We start from the raw sequence: 17,034 nt of genomic DNA on the forward strand, positions 1-17,034 counted from the left end.
AACTTAGAAATAGTCCACAATGGCATGATTAAATTTCAAGTTTATTAAAATTGTATTTTTTTTTCTCTTAGGGCCAGTTTGACATTGCTGTGCTGTAAAAATAATCGCTGTCAGATTTGCTGTAAGATAAATCAACTATGAGAGAAAGCAGTTTGGCGTTTGGTAAACTTTTTGTTAAAAGCGTTGTTGGTACTGATTCCTCGTATAATCAGAAAATTGTTGTCGTATAATCATTAAATACGGCGCCTCTTCAAAATTGATTCTTACATAATCAGAAAATGAAAGCACCTCATTAGATGCTTTCCCTTATAGCTTTCTCTCACAGCAATTTTTAACAATAAGTGATTTTTTCATAGTTTACCAAACGGGCTGGGCTTCCCAAAATGATTAAAAAATCACTTATCACCCAAAATAAGCAATGCCAAACTGGCACTTAATCTCAACTTAAGATGCTTGAGTCTACTACCTAGCTTTTTTTCTTTGCCTATGAAAGTCGGTTATTGGGAAGCTTGAAATGAGCGGGAAAGAAGCCCAAGCAATTAAAAAAGGTTGATAATGGATCGTATAGTGTCGGGTTTATGTCGTGTCTGAATAATAAATATGTTAAGAATGTTCAACACAGGTTGTGTTAAACAAGTTATTAATAAGTAACATATTTCAAATTATTAAGAGGAGATGAAAAAAAAGAAAAAGAGAATTAGAATGACAAGATTGACTTAGGCTAAGAGTTTTCTTTTGGGTGGGTTGAAATCTACCACCCTAAGGTGCACGGTGGAATGGAATAGAATATGTCAATACATGCATTCCACATATTTATTACTAATAATAAAAGTAAAAAATTAAATAATAAACATGTGAACTAGGTCATTTCATGAGTTAGCATATTGACCCTCAATTCACTTATTTATTAGACATGTCATGACCGATTGAACTAAAGTTAACCCGTAATTTTAATAGTACAGGTTGACTTGCTAATTCTAGTAATGAGAAGGGGGAACTTTTCTGACAGCGCATGGCATTGCGGAACAAAACGAAAGGGTTTTCATTTCAGCATATTGAAGAGCCTCCTCCACCACTTGAGCTTTGATTTCTGCCAAAAATTTGACGTGGACTTTAAGTCTCTTTCTGGCGACATACCCCGCTCGCTCTGTCAAGATTGTATGATGCGGCAAGGTCATGAAGTTGATATAAACCTACTCTCCACTCATCTTTTCTGAAGGTTGAGCAATTTGGCGGAGAAAAGGATGCAAAAAGGCCAACAACCATATCTGCTGAAACTCCAATCCAATCATCCCAGGGCCAAAGAAAAGGCTGACTTCCAAATACTATTTCACGGTGCCCTGAAATGTAGGCTTTTTGTCTCCACAATTGTAAGCGCATCTCTAGAAGAATCTCTAAATTCTAGCTAAAATAGCTAAAAAGTTATTATAGCAAACCACTTAAAAGGTGTTTCCTCCAGCAATGTTCTCTATTTTGACTAATCTGAAATATTTTATTATTATTTTCTCTTTCTCTTTCTCTTCTTTCTCTTGCAAATCCAATATATTTTTAAAAAAAATGAAACGAACTCAACCATTTATTTAGAGCTTTTGATCCTTTGGCCAGGAAAGCAACTAGAGCTTTGGATAGTTTGAATTGAAAGTGTGTTTAGATTCTCTTCATAAATGATAGCTTGTAATAGGCGATGTTACGTGCATGATATAGAAGAATGAGATGGATCTTATTTCTAACGATAAAAAGGATTGTCAAAGCTCTCTCGTATTAGTATTTTTTTTTTTTTTCAGAAGGCAGTAACACAATGGTAACCAAAGCACAATAAAATCAAGGATTTTGGAGAGATCTAGACCTAGAAGTTTCTGGCCCATTTCTCCCAGTTACACTTGGTAAAGCCCAATTATTGCCACACAAATGGCCAAGAGCCCAAACAAAAACCAACACCAGTTAGTTCCCAACAACAAAAAGCCTTCTTGTCTTTCTCAAACCCTAGCAGCTTCTGAAAGTTTGTGAATTTGTTTGTTTGAATTGAAGCCAAGTAAGTATTGGCCCTCTTCTAGTTCTAGGTTTGTTTTTAGAACTAGATATGGAATGAGATTATGGGAACGTGAAGAGAACAACATCACATGCCCCCACATGTGCTTCTCACATGCCCCATGGACCCCTCCCCTGGCCAAGAGAAGAGACCAACAGAACATCAATGCTTATGCTTGCTTGCTTGCTTGCTTCAACCTCAAGCCACAATAATCTATGTATCTTTGCCTCCAAGTTAAATGTGAGCAGAGTCAATGGTATATATATAGATAGATAGCGTTTTGATTAAAGGATCTCTCAAATAAAATTTATTTGAGGAATACATTTGTATTATAAAGCTCATTCCATATTGTATTTCACTAATTCAAACAGTCTATTTGGTGGATATTTATTCAACACTTGAATCCAATATCATTTAACCACTCAATTATATTATTGAAATTTAAGTACTTTCTTAAAGCACCGTATTCATTGATTTTGTTGGTCTCAATTAGATGTCTTAATGATTTTCAATTTGAGTAATTTTTTGCAAAGATGATCTCTGAATGAAGATATGAAAAATAAATGGTTTAGATCATTGAAAAAATAAGAGATATTTAGTGATATACCCATTTTTAGCACTAATATTATAAATAAACCCTACACAATTGAATTCCTATAAACAAACCCAAAAAAAACCCAAAAAATGATAGCTAGCCTTATTGAATTTAATATTGATTATTAAATTACTTTGATGCCTTATTGAGTGCTTTGGGTATTTTTATGAGATTTTGGGGTTGGGCTTGTTTTAAGAAATTGATGGCAGTTTTGTAATTTATAAGAAGTTAAAAGCTTTTTTGTTATGTTGTAAATGGATTTTGGGTGTGTTTCTAAAGTCCATTTTATATAGGGTATTTTTATAATTTGGGCCCCCATATTGGGTATAATAGTGAATCTCCCAAAAAATAATTTATATAATATCCTAAATGATGTCCCTCAAATAAAATTATTTAAAAAATTCCTCAATAAAAAGTAATATATAACCAATATTTAATATATTATATACAATATTATGCATGATCATGCATGATCTGCTTTGATGCTTATAATTATTGGGGAAGTGACAGTTTATTTGTGCTCCACTCCTACACACCATATATAATACCCACCACACCACACCGTACGGAGGCATTACGGATTTGCATTTATTATATTTTGGGAGAGCCCACGATTAATAAGAAAATCTTATTTGGTTTAAAATATAATTTGCTGCAAAAATACTTGCTAGTTTTACACTACTCCAGTGTAGTTCAATGCTTCAACTCGACCCACGGATATGTGTTTCATTATAATAAATAAATTAATGGGTTCATATGGTTGTAATTTTTATTTTTTTGTGAATAACAAGGAAATTCTATGTTACATACTCAACTCTGTCATTAGGTTAAAGGCCTTATGAGGGTAAGTCTGGAATATATGTGTATCAAATATATTAAATTTTGTGCAAACATTCAACTCTTGCATAAGTAACTATTTTTTTCTTGAGTCTCGATAAAATCCCGACGATTAATACCAGGACTTTAGGACATGAATATGTGAAATTATCTGCAAATTACACGTATTACGTTGAAAGAGATCCAAAGTTCAAATCCTAATTGATATAAAAAGAAAAAATTTATGAAGCAATATAAATAATTCGTAGAAAAAAAAAGGTGTTCTTCGAAAATTTTGCTCTGGAAACTTCGCAGTTGTAGACTAGGTTTAGGGACAAGCACTACTTTGAAGCCTCTCTTTTTCGAACTTTGTCTGAGCTCACTTGACCATTTAGCTGAAAATTAATTTCCCACCTAGCTTTAGTTAATAAAGTGATGATGATGAAGGGTGGCGATCCAAGATTTGCTCATTTCAACAACATCATCATTGCAAACACTGTTCGGCCCCTCACCAGTCACCTCACACACTTACTAGTAATAAGATCTTAATTAACCCTTCGCTTCCTTTCATCTCATTCTCTTTTGCTTAAATTCTGAAAAAAATGCTTATTTTGCGTATTCTGAGCCGAGAATATTTTTGCCCATCACTTTAATTTAGGGTGTATTATCATTATTATTCTCGATACTTGACATGTATCCATAAATATAACTGTAGTTTCATAAATATACATTGAGTTAAAGTGACGGTGAGTAAAAATATTTCCATTTTGCATCTGCTTTTGAAGCATTGCATTGATCTTCGGTAATATCGTCACAAAAACATTCTGCTATAATATCATTTGATCACCTTCATATGAATTTAATAAAGCAACCCCATCCCCATGTGTCTCATAAATATATACAACAAGAAGTTGGCATTGCCGCATCAAAAAAAAACAAGTTGGCATTGTTTTATTCTGTGTTGGTTGCATTTGTTTCTATCATATTAAGTACCCCGTCGTGACCTCCACACCACGGAATTTGGATAAATAAGAGTGGCCTAGTTGTTGTTGGTACAATCCACATTTTCAGATTATATTAAGGGGCAAGTATCCGTGACGTTACGTACGTGTATATTATATTTCGAAACTACATATTGTTTATCTCATATCTTACAGTATCTTAACAAGAAAAATGATTAGTAAATGTGATAGAAATAGTTTTATTAGTCTTTGAATACGTCTATTACTCTCGATCAGTAGTGTTTATATATTTATTCTCAAGTTTGTACACTTATGTTTTATTGTGCTAATTTTTAGCTAATTATGCATAAAACACAATATTGTTTTTTGTTTTTTTTTAAAGTAAACTAAAATCACGTTCCTCTCATAATTTCATGGCTCGAGTTTAGACTTAAAACTTGTTTTAACAAAATAAACAGAAATTATTATACAATATATAAGCGTGATCACGTGATATATAACCCGTGGATGTGCATCTCTCCAAGAGGATTTTCACGACTGCCTCCTAATTAATGTCCAAAGCTACGACAGCTACCCAGTGCAGTACCTCCAAAACCCCTGTTTCTATCAGTACATAATTTATAAAATCCTAAAAATCATGACTCATGAGTTGAAGAAATTGAATGATGTGACAGAATATATATACAGACACTTACCCACAGGGGCGACATGAGACCAATGGGAACAGTCTAAGATGATATTATTGCTGTACTTAATTTCTTAAACTAACTTAAATTCAAATATTAATCATTACATTAATCTAAGGCAGTCATCTTCATTGAGGTCATTTGTGGGGTTAACTTGTGATCACCTTAAATATGTTCTTTGCTTTGATTATTATTATTTATTCGTTTTCATCTTCCATTAGGTGTACGTTTGGTTGACAGTTGCTCCCTCCAATCTCAGTTTTTCATACCCATTAACTGCTAAGGTCAACAACTACAACTCCCCCCCACATTTTCTGAACACATCTATAGAAATTTCATAATCCCAAGCTCCTATTTCACTAATTATATCGATAGTAATCTTGAATTAATATGTGGCATCAATTGCATATTCATCATCCTCTACTCAAATTGCAGCAAGAATTAGTCCATGATAGTGATATTTTGATTCATTTCCAAGTTTATGATCTCCATCATATTTCTAACACATCGCGTGGGTTAGAAATTAGAAAAGCATGACAATTACATTACCCCATTTTTAACGTACATACCACTTTGATTCTAGCATGTCATTTTCTACATAATTTTTACTAAATATTATCATATCAACTTCATCGTATTTTCTAACTTATTGTGTGCGTATGATCTATTATTATTAAAAGAAAATTCTGAATCAACTCAAAAAGATTTAAACAACTCCATTAACTAAAGAGGATTACACTTTTTAACGACTATTGTGGCCAAAACTTAAAAGAGAATAAGTATCAAATTCCTCTTTGCTTGTGTTGCACAATGGTCTTCTTTTTGTTTTAAGAGAGAGAGAGAGAGAGAGAGAGAGAGAGAGAGAGAGAGAGAGAGAGAGAAAAAAAAGAGAGAGGTATTTTCTTTGCTTTTTATGAAGAAAAGTTTAGGGGAAGAGGAGGCTACTCTATCCCAGTATCAGAGCATACTAAGGCATTTTTGAGAACTTACAGAGAGGGTCATGCCTCTTTTTTAATTTTTACAGATTACCCATTAAAAAAGATGGTCTATAACGAAACTCAAATCTAAACCTTGATAGTAAAGAAAACGATCTTATTTTCTTTTTAGTTAAACCGTTGAATGACCTTTTTAGCTGATGCAATCATGCAATGTATTCATGGAAATTATTATTACTTACGAACACCTCATGCGTAGATTGCTATTTAGTATATCGTAGTTTTCGCAGCAGAAAATTCATCGTTTGACTTTCTCATATACCAAGTCATTAGCCAACAATTTCTCACAGATTATCTGGTCCCATTATTTACATGCCCTTTTTTTGTTTGTTTATTTAATTTGACCCAGGATTTACATGCCGAATGACATTGAAACCTTGAATTTTGTTGCCAAATCCACCAATATTCCTGATTAATGACATCAAATTTAAACTCATACCAAGTCCAAGGCCAACATGAAAATAAATACTATTGAAGTCAACGTCACCTATCCATAAACTCAATCTAATCTCTTATTAGACAACCAAATGCAACCTATTGCTCATTCAAGGTGACAAAGTCAGACCCACAAATTTATGTGTAACTCTTGGACCATTCCTGCATTCCATGAAAATTGATCAAAATTGGTGCACCCACCAATTTTCATATATTGAAATCAATAGTCTCTCAACTAGTGCACCAACCAAGTGTCCAAGACCCACGCTTCCCAATTTATTTATTTATTTTGTAATGTAATACATATTTATTGCTAATAAAGTTCTCTTGTCACACATCATAATTTTGACACCTCGTTACAATTTGTTACTGTATTACATGTTCAAACAAAATTCACCTCGTTACAATTTGGGTTGACAACCTCATTATCAAAATCCACCTCCTGCACGATTCTGATTGACACCCTAATCAACAATACCTACTTCGTTTACGATTTGGATTAACATATTAACAGCCTAACAACATAATATCTAAAGTTGGATTACCATTTACTTTCTTATTTTGAAAAATCACAAATCCCAAGAATTTGGGCATATTGGTCCATTCACACACAAAAGGAGGCCAGTTTTAGGGGCAATAGTGAGGCGCGTTTCATTTCATTATGTCAGCGGCGACTCACGGTATTTAAGAAGCCAGCCAAAAACATACCATTATATTTATACATATACCATTAATTATTCACTGTTTCTTTCTGTATTTCCTTCATTACTTTCTCACACCAACTTTCTTTTTCATTTTCTCTGTTTCCCTTCAAATATTTTCATCTCCTACATCATAATCATATTCTCTTTTTTCATCCTTGGAATCTCTCTCTCTCTTTCTCAAGTCTCGACACTTTCACTTGTTCTTTTCCTTACTCCAGCAAATCATGTAACAGTTTCTCAGCATATACAGGTAATATCCAAAGCGTGTTAGTAAAACCACTAAAGCTGCACGTCAATGTTTTGGTTTGATTGATTCTTTTTGTTTTGATTTTGCTTCTTTTTTCTGTTCAATTTCTGTTGTTTTCGTTTTCCTGGCCATGATCTGTTGCGGGGTTTTTCTTGAATCTCTGTTTGGTTGCCGAGAAAAGAAAAGTTGAGTTGAATGAAAGGAAAGAAAAGTGAAACTGACTTTAAGTAGGTCCAATATAACTTGCATTAGTCTAAATGGTTTTTATTTTAATTTCTCTTTATGATTATGCTGTACTTTCTTTTCCTGGTTTTATGAGCAACCAAACAGAGCATTGTTGGATTTGCGGTTGACCCATTTCTTAGATTTTCGATTATATCCATGAATTTGATTTGGTATGGGAGATCTCTGTTCAGTTTGATTTGGTTAAATGGGAAGCAGATCAAGTAATTTTCTGTCACTATACATTTGATATCTTACTTAGTGCTGTTGATTTGTGCTTTTCCCACATTAATTAAGCTTTTATTTATTAAAAAAAAAAAAAACTTTTTGGGTTTTTACCCCCCCCCCCCCCCCCGGCCCCCAGAAAAGAGAAAATATTAATCGTGTAACTGTTTTTTTTTTTTTGTCTTAGTACTGTCACAAGGCTTTTAATGTGAATTGACGAGGTTGTGCTTGTCCAACGTTAATTTCATGTTCAAACTTGGAACTGGGAGCTAAAATTGCATTATTTGAGATATATTTTTTTTCCTTGAAGACTAGATTTTTTTGTATACATAATTTGGAGTTTGTTATTTTATTTTGACGTCTTTGATGACTATGCATATCAAACAAATTGTTCAAAATTGACCTCACAACTTTCAAGTCCATTGGTCATTTTGCAGGTTTTTCAATGGCTTTGATCATTGAATAGGCACTAAAGTACATTTGAGGAGATGAAAGGCGAGCCGGCTGGGCTGATAATCGGGGTATCTATAGGAGTAGTGATTGGAGTGCTTTTGGCAATTTCTGGATTCTTCTGCATTAGGTACCATAGGAGGCGCTTGCAGATAGGGAACAGCAGTTCTCGGAGGACAGCCACTATTCCTATCCGTGCTAATGGTGCTGACTCTTGTACTATATTGTCAGACTCGACCATTGGTCCAGATTCGCCTGTAAAATCCGGACGCAATGGTTCCTCCTTCTGGCTTGAGGGATTTAAGAAGAGTAATGTGATCTCAATGTCTGGAATACCTCAGTATTCTTACAAGTAATGTTTCCAGAAAAATTATTCCTGTCATGCACCTTAGTTCTTGATTTAGATGATATGTTTTCTATCATATCATTGCTTGTCCCATATGGAAAGATATGAATCATGTTTAGTGGAATTATTTAGCATTCTATCTTTAGAGTCTTGGTGATAATGAGTTGACTAACTGGTAATGGCTGAATTCTGAGGCTGCATACTTGATAGAAACCAACTGGAGTATATGGCGTAAACATTTGAACACCAGAGGATCAATCTATGTGAATACAGTAGATAGCTTGAATGCTTGTTAGAGTTTACCCCTCATTACTTTGTTACGATTGTCATGACAGAGTCCTTGAATTTCAGAGGAATGTGTCCCCTGATAGTGTACATTTATCTAAAACACGTAGACTCAACCAAACAAGCAAGAAATGTATAGACATTAACTATACTTTGCTTCAACTGTTATGTGAGATGCCTAATGCCATACATTTGTAACTGCAAAAAGACTAGATGTTTCGTCATGAAGTGACTGTATATTTCTTGCTTCTGAATCTGAAGTTCACCGCCTAGTAGTTTTTCTATTGAAATTTACAATGAATTTTTATATTTTATTATTCTTAAAGGAGAGGTAGTTTATTTTTGCACACCTAAGTTCTTGACCTCCTTTCGCATTTGGTATATTAGTTTAATTTGTTAATTGGATTCATACAGGGATCTGCAAAAAGCAACCTATAACTTTACAACATTGATAGGACAAGGTGCGTTTGGTCCTGTGTACAAAGCTCAGATGTCAACGGGTGAGACTGTTGCAGTTAAAGTTCTTGCAACTGATTCTAAACAAGGGGAGAAAGAGTTCCAGACTGAGGTAATGTTCATTTAATATTTTACTATTTTTAGGGTCCCTACAAAGTAATTGTTTATACTCTTAACCAGTTCGCTTCTGTCTTTTAGAAAAATATTCGTATTTTGCTTTCTTAAATGGCATCAGGATGCTTTGATTAATGTCATGTAATGAATTTCATTTTTAAGTATAAAATATATTCTGGATTGTTTCGTCAATTGTAGTCCCTCACCTTCTTCTTCTTAATCTTTTCCCTTCAGGTTAAGCTATTGGGAAGGTTGCATCACAGAAACCTTGTGAACTTAATTGGATATTGTGCAGAAAAAGGGCAACATATGCTTATATATGTCTACATGAGTAAAGGCAGCTTGGCCTCTCATTTATACAGTAAGATGACTATAGAACTTCAAATATGTTTCTTTTAATGGCATTTCTTAGGGTTATCACTCAAGTTTTTATGTTTGTTTTAATGGTCACTGTTCTGACATATTCTTATTCCACTTCTGTTCATGTAATGACTGCTGTGAATTGTTAACTTTGCAATTATTGTTGGAAAGGATGATGTTAACTACGTCTTAGTGCATTCAGTTTACATAGGAATAGAAAGAAGAACAAGATTGAAATTTGAAAGAAAATGCAGATTTGATATGCAAGATGTTTAATTGAGAATAACATGCTTTTCTTTGTGCAGGTGAAAAGCATGAGCCGTTGAGCTGGGATTTGAGGGTTCTTATAGCTTTAGATGTAGCAAGAGGCTTGGAGTATCTTCATGATGGAGTATGTCAATCTTACTGTGCTAAAACATAATGAATTGCTTTTGTGCCTGTGCATGTGTCTATGCTCAAAGGTGTTTATTTGTTGTTGTTGTTTCTGTGTATGCCCAAGGTGTTTATTTATTGAACTTTAATTTTCCACTCCAGGCTGTTCCTCCTGTAATACACCGCGATATTAAATCTTCCAATATTCTGTTGGATCAGTCCATGAGAGCCAGGGTATGTGTTTTAATTTTGTATAATCATTTTTCCAAAAGCAGATTCGTAAAGATATCACACTGTGTAAAGGGAGTATTTGATTTACTTTCCAAACATGGAAGAAATTTTTGCATTTTGGATTTTACATACTTTGTTTAATATATGCATATATTTCTGAACTTAAAGTAATAAAACTTATAAAAGGTTAGGCTGCCAATTATGATATTATAGAGGGTTATTCTGGATCAAGCAGGTAGCTGATTTTGGACTTTCAAGAGAAGAAATGGTGGACAAACATGCAGCTAATATTAAGGGCACGTTTGGTTATCTTGATCCTGAGTACATATCTACAAGAAATTTCACCAAGAAAAGTGACGTTTACAGCTTTGGAGTTTTGCTCTTTGAACTCATAGCTGGAAGAAATCCTCAACAAGGTCTCATGGAATATGTTGAGCTTGTAAGATCTCTCTCTCTCTCTCTCTCTCTCTCTCTCTCTCTCTCTCTCTCTCTCTCTCTCTTTTCACCGCACATGGTCACACACGGGATAGGTGAAACAGGGAAGGGAATTTTAAGGTTGATTTGACCATGTGACAATATTGATAACCCAGGAACATAAAGAGATCATTAGACATTGTTATGGCAGCTTTTAATCTATTACACTTGCATAATGTTCTTTGATTCTTTTTCATTTTTTTGTCTGTCTGCTATACATAACTGTATTTTCGTGCGTGTGTGTATCTTTTTTTGCTCGCACTTTTGCTTGGCTAGGTTGTCTATATGTATGAAGAAAATAGCTGCAATTGTCTAGTTTTAGAAGAACAATGAAGGGGAAGACTGTCGTGGACTTTTGTTGCAGAAGTACATATCCACTTAAAATCCAATTAAAGCTATTTATTTGCTTATCTAATTAACTTTCTATGTGAAAAATAGGCTGCAATGAATACGGAGGGGAAAGTTGGGTGGGAAGAAATTGTGGATTCCCGTCTTAATGGGAACTTCCATATGCAAGAGCTCAACGAAGTGGCAGCTCTTGCATATAAATGTGTCAACCGTGCCCCAAAGAAACGGCCTTCCATGAGAGACATTGTACAAGTGCTATCACGGATGCTCAAAATGAGGCACAACAGGAAGCACATGAAATCCTTGTCATCCGTAACAGATGAAGTCACAATTGACGTGAACCAACCGGAAACCAAAATCCAAATGGCTGAACATCGAAGAGAGGAGTCTGCGGACAGCATAGCTGATACCTATGAAGTATAGACGATAGTTTTCCCATTTGTTCATTTTTTATTATAAATTTCTTGGTTTTTTGGCTTTGCTTTTTTGATACATGTGCAGTCTTTGATGGGCTAGAACTAGCAGATTTCAAGTAGTTCTGATTTCTGCTCGAGTGACACAGGATTTCTGTTCAGCATTTTTACTCTGTAACATATCTTTTTCTCTTTCTTCCTCCCTGTTTTGCTGAAATGACAGGTTTCTAATTTGTATACCGTTCTCAAGCAATGGAAATGAAGGAACTTATTTCCTTTTATTTGCAGTGTTATATAATTTATTATTTTAATGTTCTACAAAACGTTTGAACTTGTTCAACATGTTGACTTTCCTATGTAATTTGAACCAGAAGGCAAACCTTTTCCACCCAAAAAATAAATGAAAATTGGGAACATCACCAAAATAACAAGGGTGATTCTATGAACACAAATATTGCAGACGTGGGTTAGGCCAGTTCGTTAGGGCAGTTAATTGCTCCATTGCATTCAAGTTCCAGTCCCCTTCTCTACATATTATATTCATTTAGAGTAATTTAAACTATCGCTTGTATAAAAAAATAAAACACAAATACCATAGATACGTTCTGGTTGTCCAACAATTCTTGGGTGTCCATAAAATCACCCTTACCCAAAAGTTGGGTTGGGCTTTACCTCGTCTCTTCACTAAAATCTATTAAGGCCCAAATTACATATAGTCCCTTGCTCCCTCCAAACCCATCTTTAAGTAAGAAACAGCTACGTCGTCGTTTTCGTCCCAATCCTATATCGCAACAAGTTTACACTCTTTTAAGCTCTGCTCTGTATTATCCATTTCTCAATCACAGCCAAGTACACGCAAGCAACGAAAATGGCAGCCATGGCTGCACTTCAGAGCTCCATGACCTCTCTTTCTCTCTCCTCTAACTCCTTCCTGGGCCAACGACTCTTACCCCCTACTCTTTACCCAGTCCCGGTACGATTTCGGTTTCCCCTTCAATTCTTATATCAAATTTCTTTTATTTTGTTGCGTTCAATTTCAACTCATTGTGAAAAAGTTCTGCCAAAATAAAAATAACACTCACATTGTCAGGATGGAAGGTCAAACTTGTTGTTAGTGCTGTATTTCCGTTATTTTTGCTTGTAACACTGAAATGGGTCTTGCTTAAAATTTGACTAGCTCTTTGTTCTAGTGGTTCGTGCAAATTGATGTGATTTTCCTTTACTCTGTGAAATTGGATTCCTTGATTAAGATGTCAAACTGGGCTTTCTAAGAATTGGAGAGATGATAAGGAAATGGATAATGTTTTAATGGGTTATTTGTAAAATTTGAAGAAATTGTTCTTTGGGTTATGGTTCTGACATTGGTGGATTGTTTGTTCAAAATGTTCCAAGTTGGTATTGAAGATTTGTATTCTTTTGTTGGAAATTTGAATAGAAACCAGATGCCGGTTTGATTAAGAGGTTTTAATAGTGAAGGGAGATTGCCGGTATACTATTTTGGAATTTGTTGTGTATAAGATTTAGTAGTAGGTGCTTTAAGTGTTTTATTTCTTAATGAGACTTTGACTACAATTACTGTATGCTATTCCCACTACCTAAGAATGAAAATGCGCTAACACCCTGTAGATTAGCTTCTCCCCTGGTATTTGTGGCAGGATTTAATGACATCTAGTAAAGGATTTTTTTTCCCCAGGTTTGTAAGTAAAAATAGTTGCCCTATATTAGTGGATGAATAGTTTTTACTTCACTGACATGAAACTAATTGCATGAAATAATGCTTTAGCTGGATAAACCTTTAGCTTTTGGTTTAATGATGAGTTGGCTTCATTTTGTGATCTTGCATTCTGTTTACACAGTCGTGAGCAGGCTTTTTGTAACCCACATACTGACTGTGACACCGTTCAGTTCATTCTACTAGAATGGTTTTATTTCTTTTCATGGTTTTATGTAAATGTCTCAAAGACGGGATCTAATAAAGTTTTGAAACAAAATGTGTCATGTTATATTTTAATAATCTGTTTTAAGTATACTAGTAAATTTGTTAAAGTATATGCTTTGTTGTTTTTTTTAATTTTTTATGAGCTCATATTTCTATATTGGTTGTCATCTGAGAGAAACAAAATTGTTACATATCGAAGTGATGAGAATTTTTTTTTTATTCCACTCACGCTGTAGCTTGAGTTTGAATCACTGATCACTGGGAGGATAAAAAAACCATTTCATAACAATTTGTCTACTTGTGTTGTGTGCAGGCTAATTTAACAGCGAAGCCTTGCCTCATTGTAGTGAAGGTTAGTATCATGAGTCCTATCTCTACCTATATTTGTTTTTTCTTTATCTTTGTCAATAACTTATTTTGTTGTACAGAACCAGAATATGATAACTGTATAAACGAAAATAAAAGATTTATGAATTTTGGATAAAAAATTGAGTGAGAAAGACGGTAATGAAATTGCTGACTTACTAGTTACCAAAAGTAGTGCTCTCCCCTCTCTTGGAAAAAAACAAAAAAAGTAGTGCGCTCCTTGTATTTTTTTTTTGGAAGCAATCTTCTATTATGCAATTTCACATATAATTTTCTCCAAAATTTACCGCTAAATGGGATATTCCACTCTCCCAAGCCATCTGGTTTTAGAAGAGCCATACAGTGGGCATTTTGTTGCAACTTATCTATGAATGTGGTGGAGAGGTCTTTATCTTGATTTTGTTCTGGCTAAACCAAGTTAAAACTTTGTTTCAATTCGCTTGGCATGGTTCACATAATTTAACATCCTTTTCTTTTGAAAAATCTATTTTGTAATATGGGTTCTCATGTAGCTTATTGGGCTGCTCATCCATTTTCCTGAAATGTTGCTTTTTTGTCCTCGCACAGCTCAAGCGATGGGAGCGGAAGGAATGCAAGCCAAACAGCCTTCCTGTTTTACACAAAATGCATGTTAAGGTTGGAGATACGGTGAAAGTTATATCTGGGCATGAAAAGGGTAAAACTGGAGAGATAACAAAGATCTATAAGCACAATAGTACTGTGATAGTTAAAGACATAAACTTAAAGACGAAGCATATGAAGAGCAGGGAAGAGGGTGAACCAGGACAGATTATTAAGGTTCTTTTTCTTTCTTAAAATGTGTACTCATCAACTTATTGGTTCTTATGTTTTCTCGTTTACTAGTTTCATTTAATTACAAAGAAACATTTTACATTTCATATTGCAGGTAGAAGGAGCTATCCACAGCTCGAATGTGATGCTTTACTCAAAAGAAAAGGATGTAGCAAGTCGAGTGGGTCATAAGATTCTGGAAAATGGACAACGAGTTCGCTACCTCATCAAAACTGGTGAAATAGTAGATAATGTAGAGAACTGGAAGAAACTGAAGGAAGAAAAAAGGAAAACTGAAGTAGCTGCCACTTCTGCATAAGGATCCAATTCTTGCCTGAACAATGTTGTAGTTTAGACACTAGATGTATTGATATCATTTTGTTGTTTGTATTGGTTCAATACCTTGGCATGCCCCTTGACTGATGCACATGCAACAGGGTAATATAAGTTTGTGTATTTGTGTTGGTTGAATGACAAATTAGAATGTTGATCTTTCTCCAAAACATGCCCCTTGTCTTGACATTCAGGATCTAGGAAAAGTGTTAGCATCAGTTGTGAGTAGACGTGTGACGCATTATTGACTCATTTCTAATGCGACACACGCCGACACGTAACTGACGCTGACACTCCTCAATAATTTATTGTTGTTTTCTTAATAAGATACGATGGGTCGTCTCTAAACACAATTGAAAGCATATCCTTCTGACTGTTGCACTTGTTCCAACTGTTGGGTTGGGACCCAACCGGAAGGATGGAATGTGACTTATTAAAATTCAAGTATTAAATTGTACAATGTAGATGGTTCAAATCCATACATTGCGATTTATTTATTTATTTTCACTCTTTTGGTGCTTGGGAGGACAGTGAACAAAGACTAATATATTATGGATGTAGACCATTTAGACACATAAAACCTCGAACACTACGAACAGTGACTTGAGTTGGAAGTTTAAAACCTGAAGCTTTTCCTTGAAAAATTAATATGAGATGTAATATTAAGGTAATGAGAGGTCTTTTATAATTTTGATGTATTCCTACTCACATAAGAGATCACCTTGCTAAAGTTTCCTAAATTAATATGCGATGTAAGAAATGAAAGAAAGACATGTGATGAAAAAATCGCAATACAAAGTGGCTCCACAAAGATGACCTCAAATGTATTCATTTATAAAGTTAGTATAGGATTATTAGAAAGTTCGTAAATGTATTGTTTAATTATTATATTGCCCTAACTTTTACATTATTATTATTATTATTATTATTATTATTATTCAATTTACTCTATATTTAAATAACGAAGTTGACCTTTTACTCCCTCTCGTTGACAATAAAGGGTTCCCTCCAGTAGGTGTGAAGTGTCAATGTTGTCCTATTAGAGCACTTCCACTCATTTGTCGTGGTATAAGACAAGAGGAGGTAAAGGAAGTTATGTTCATGCGAATAGTGACTGCCGCAGCAATTTTTTTGATGCATTATCACCCATTGCCATAGCAACTCAAGGGCAACTACTATTCACATGAGATATGAGGAGATGAATTTGTATGGAGTTTTGGTGTGGAAAGTGAAGATATGGCTAGATATTTATAGAAAAAAAAAATATGAAAATCATAAAATTTTGGTTTTTTATTTAGTTAATTTTTTTGGTATTTAAATTGATTGTTGTCGTCACAATGATGTTAATGTGATGTCAGCTTGCCCAGACAGCAGTCCAGGCAAATCTTGCCTTTAAACTTGTCCAGGCTAATAGAATCGAACGCTTGCCCTAGCAAGTTTTGGCTGTTGAAAACGGAATTGGGGGCTAGCGGGCTGCCCCTCCCGCTCGAAATACTCTTAACATTAAACAACTGGTTTACCAAACTTTCTCCCACCCTCCTATCATAACTTAGTCGTATAAATAGATAACTAGTAGCAAGTAAAAAAAATCTCATGACAAGTGGCATCCTTAAATTATGATACATTTTCTTTACATTGGAAGGAAGGGATCGAACTCTTGGTGTATCTAATCCTAATCCATTTTTCCACTCTCCTTCAACACTAACCCAAGAACTTGGCCTTCTCATACTTATTGATCACATACAAGGTTTGGCTTCCTGAAAGGAAAACCACGCCAGCGCTAACAACCCCAAGCTAAAGTAAAACTGAAGTACATCCTCTTCGTTAATGAAAGCCCAG

General features: G+C 34.6%; 2 protein-coding genes across 2 annotated transcripts; both read left to right on the forward strand.

Moving 5' to 3' along the window:
* Positions 1-7,260: 7,260 nt before the first annotated feature.
* Positions 7,261-12,046, forward strand: LOC117626716 (calcium/calmodulin-regulated receptor-like kinase 1). The gene is made up of 8 exons (XM_034358530.1): positions 7,261-7,472; positions 8,354-8,718; positions 9,412-9,565; positions 9,802-9,928; positions 10,233-10,318; positions 10,462-10,533; positions 10,766-10,969; positions 11,443-12,046. Exons 2-8 carry the CDS (start codon positions 8,405-8,407, stop codon positions 11,773-11,775), a joined length of 1,290 nt encoding a protein of 429 aa, XP_034214421.1. The 5' UTR covers positions 7,261-7,472; positions 8,354-8,404; the 3' UTR covers positions 11,776-12,046.
* A 433-nt stretch (positions 12,047-12,479) lies between these two features.
* Positions 12,480-15,368, forward strand: LOC117626797 (50S ribosomal protein L24, chloroplastic). Its single transcript, XM_034358639.1, has 4 exons — positions 12,480-12,738; positions 14,018-14,056; positions 14,638-14,868; positions 14,978-15,368. The coding sequence occupies exons 1-4, from the start codon at positions 12,634-12,636 to the stop codon at positions 15,179-15,181; spliced, it is 579 nt and encodes a 192-aa protein (XP_034214530.1). The 5' UTR covers positions 12,480-12,633; the 3' UTR covers positions 15,182-15,368.
* Positions 15,369-17,034: the final 1,666 nt, after the last annotated feature.

Source organism: Prunus dulcis, chromosome 4 (assembly GCF_902201215.1).
Source record: "Prunus dulcis chromosome 4, ALMONDv2, whole genome shotgun sequence".
Lineage (NCBI taxonomy): Eukaryota > Viridiplantae > Streptophyta > Magnoliopsida > Rosales > Rosaceae > Prunus > Prunus dulcis.

Coding starts and splice junctions, on each gene's coding strand:
- LOC117626716 (XM_034358530.1), top strand. CDS start 8,405: ATGAAAGGCGAGCCGGCTGGGCTGATAATCGGGGTATCTATAGGAGTA. Junction 10,319..10,461: donor TGGAGTATCTTCATGATGGA/GTATGTCAATCT, acceptor TTTCCACTCCAG/GCTGTTCCTCCTGTAATACA. Junction 10,970..11,442: donor TCATGGAATATGTTGAGCTT/GTAAGATCTCTC, acceptor TGTGAAAAATAG/GCTGCAATGAATACGGAGGG.
- LOC117626797 (XM_034358639.1), top strand. CDS start 12,634: ATGGCAGCCATGGCTGCACTTCAGAGCTCCATGACCTCTCTTTCTCTC. Junction 12,739..14,017: donor CTACTCTTTACCCAGTCCCG/GTACGATTTCGG, acceptor TGTTGTGTGCAG/GCTAATTTAACAGCGAAGCC. Junction 14,869..14,977: donor AACCAGGACAGATTATTAAG/GTTCTTTTTCTT, acceptor TTCATATTGCAG/GTAGAAGGAGCTATCCACAG.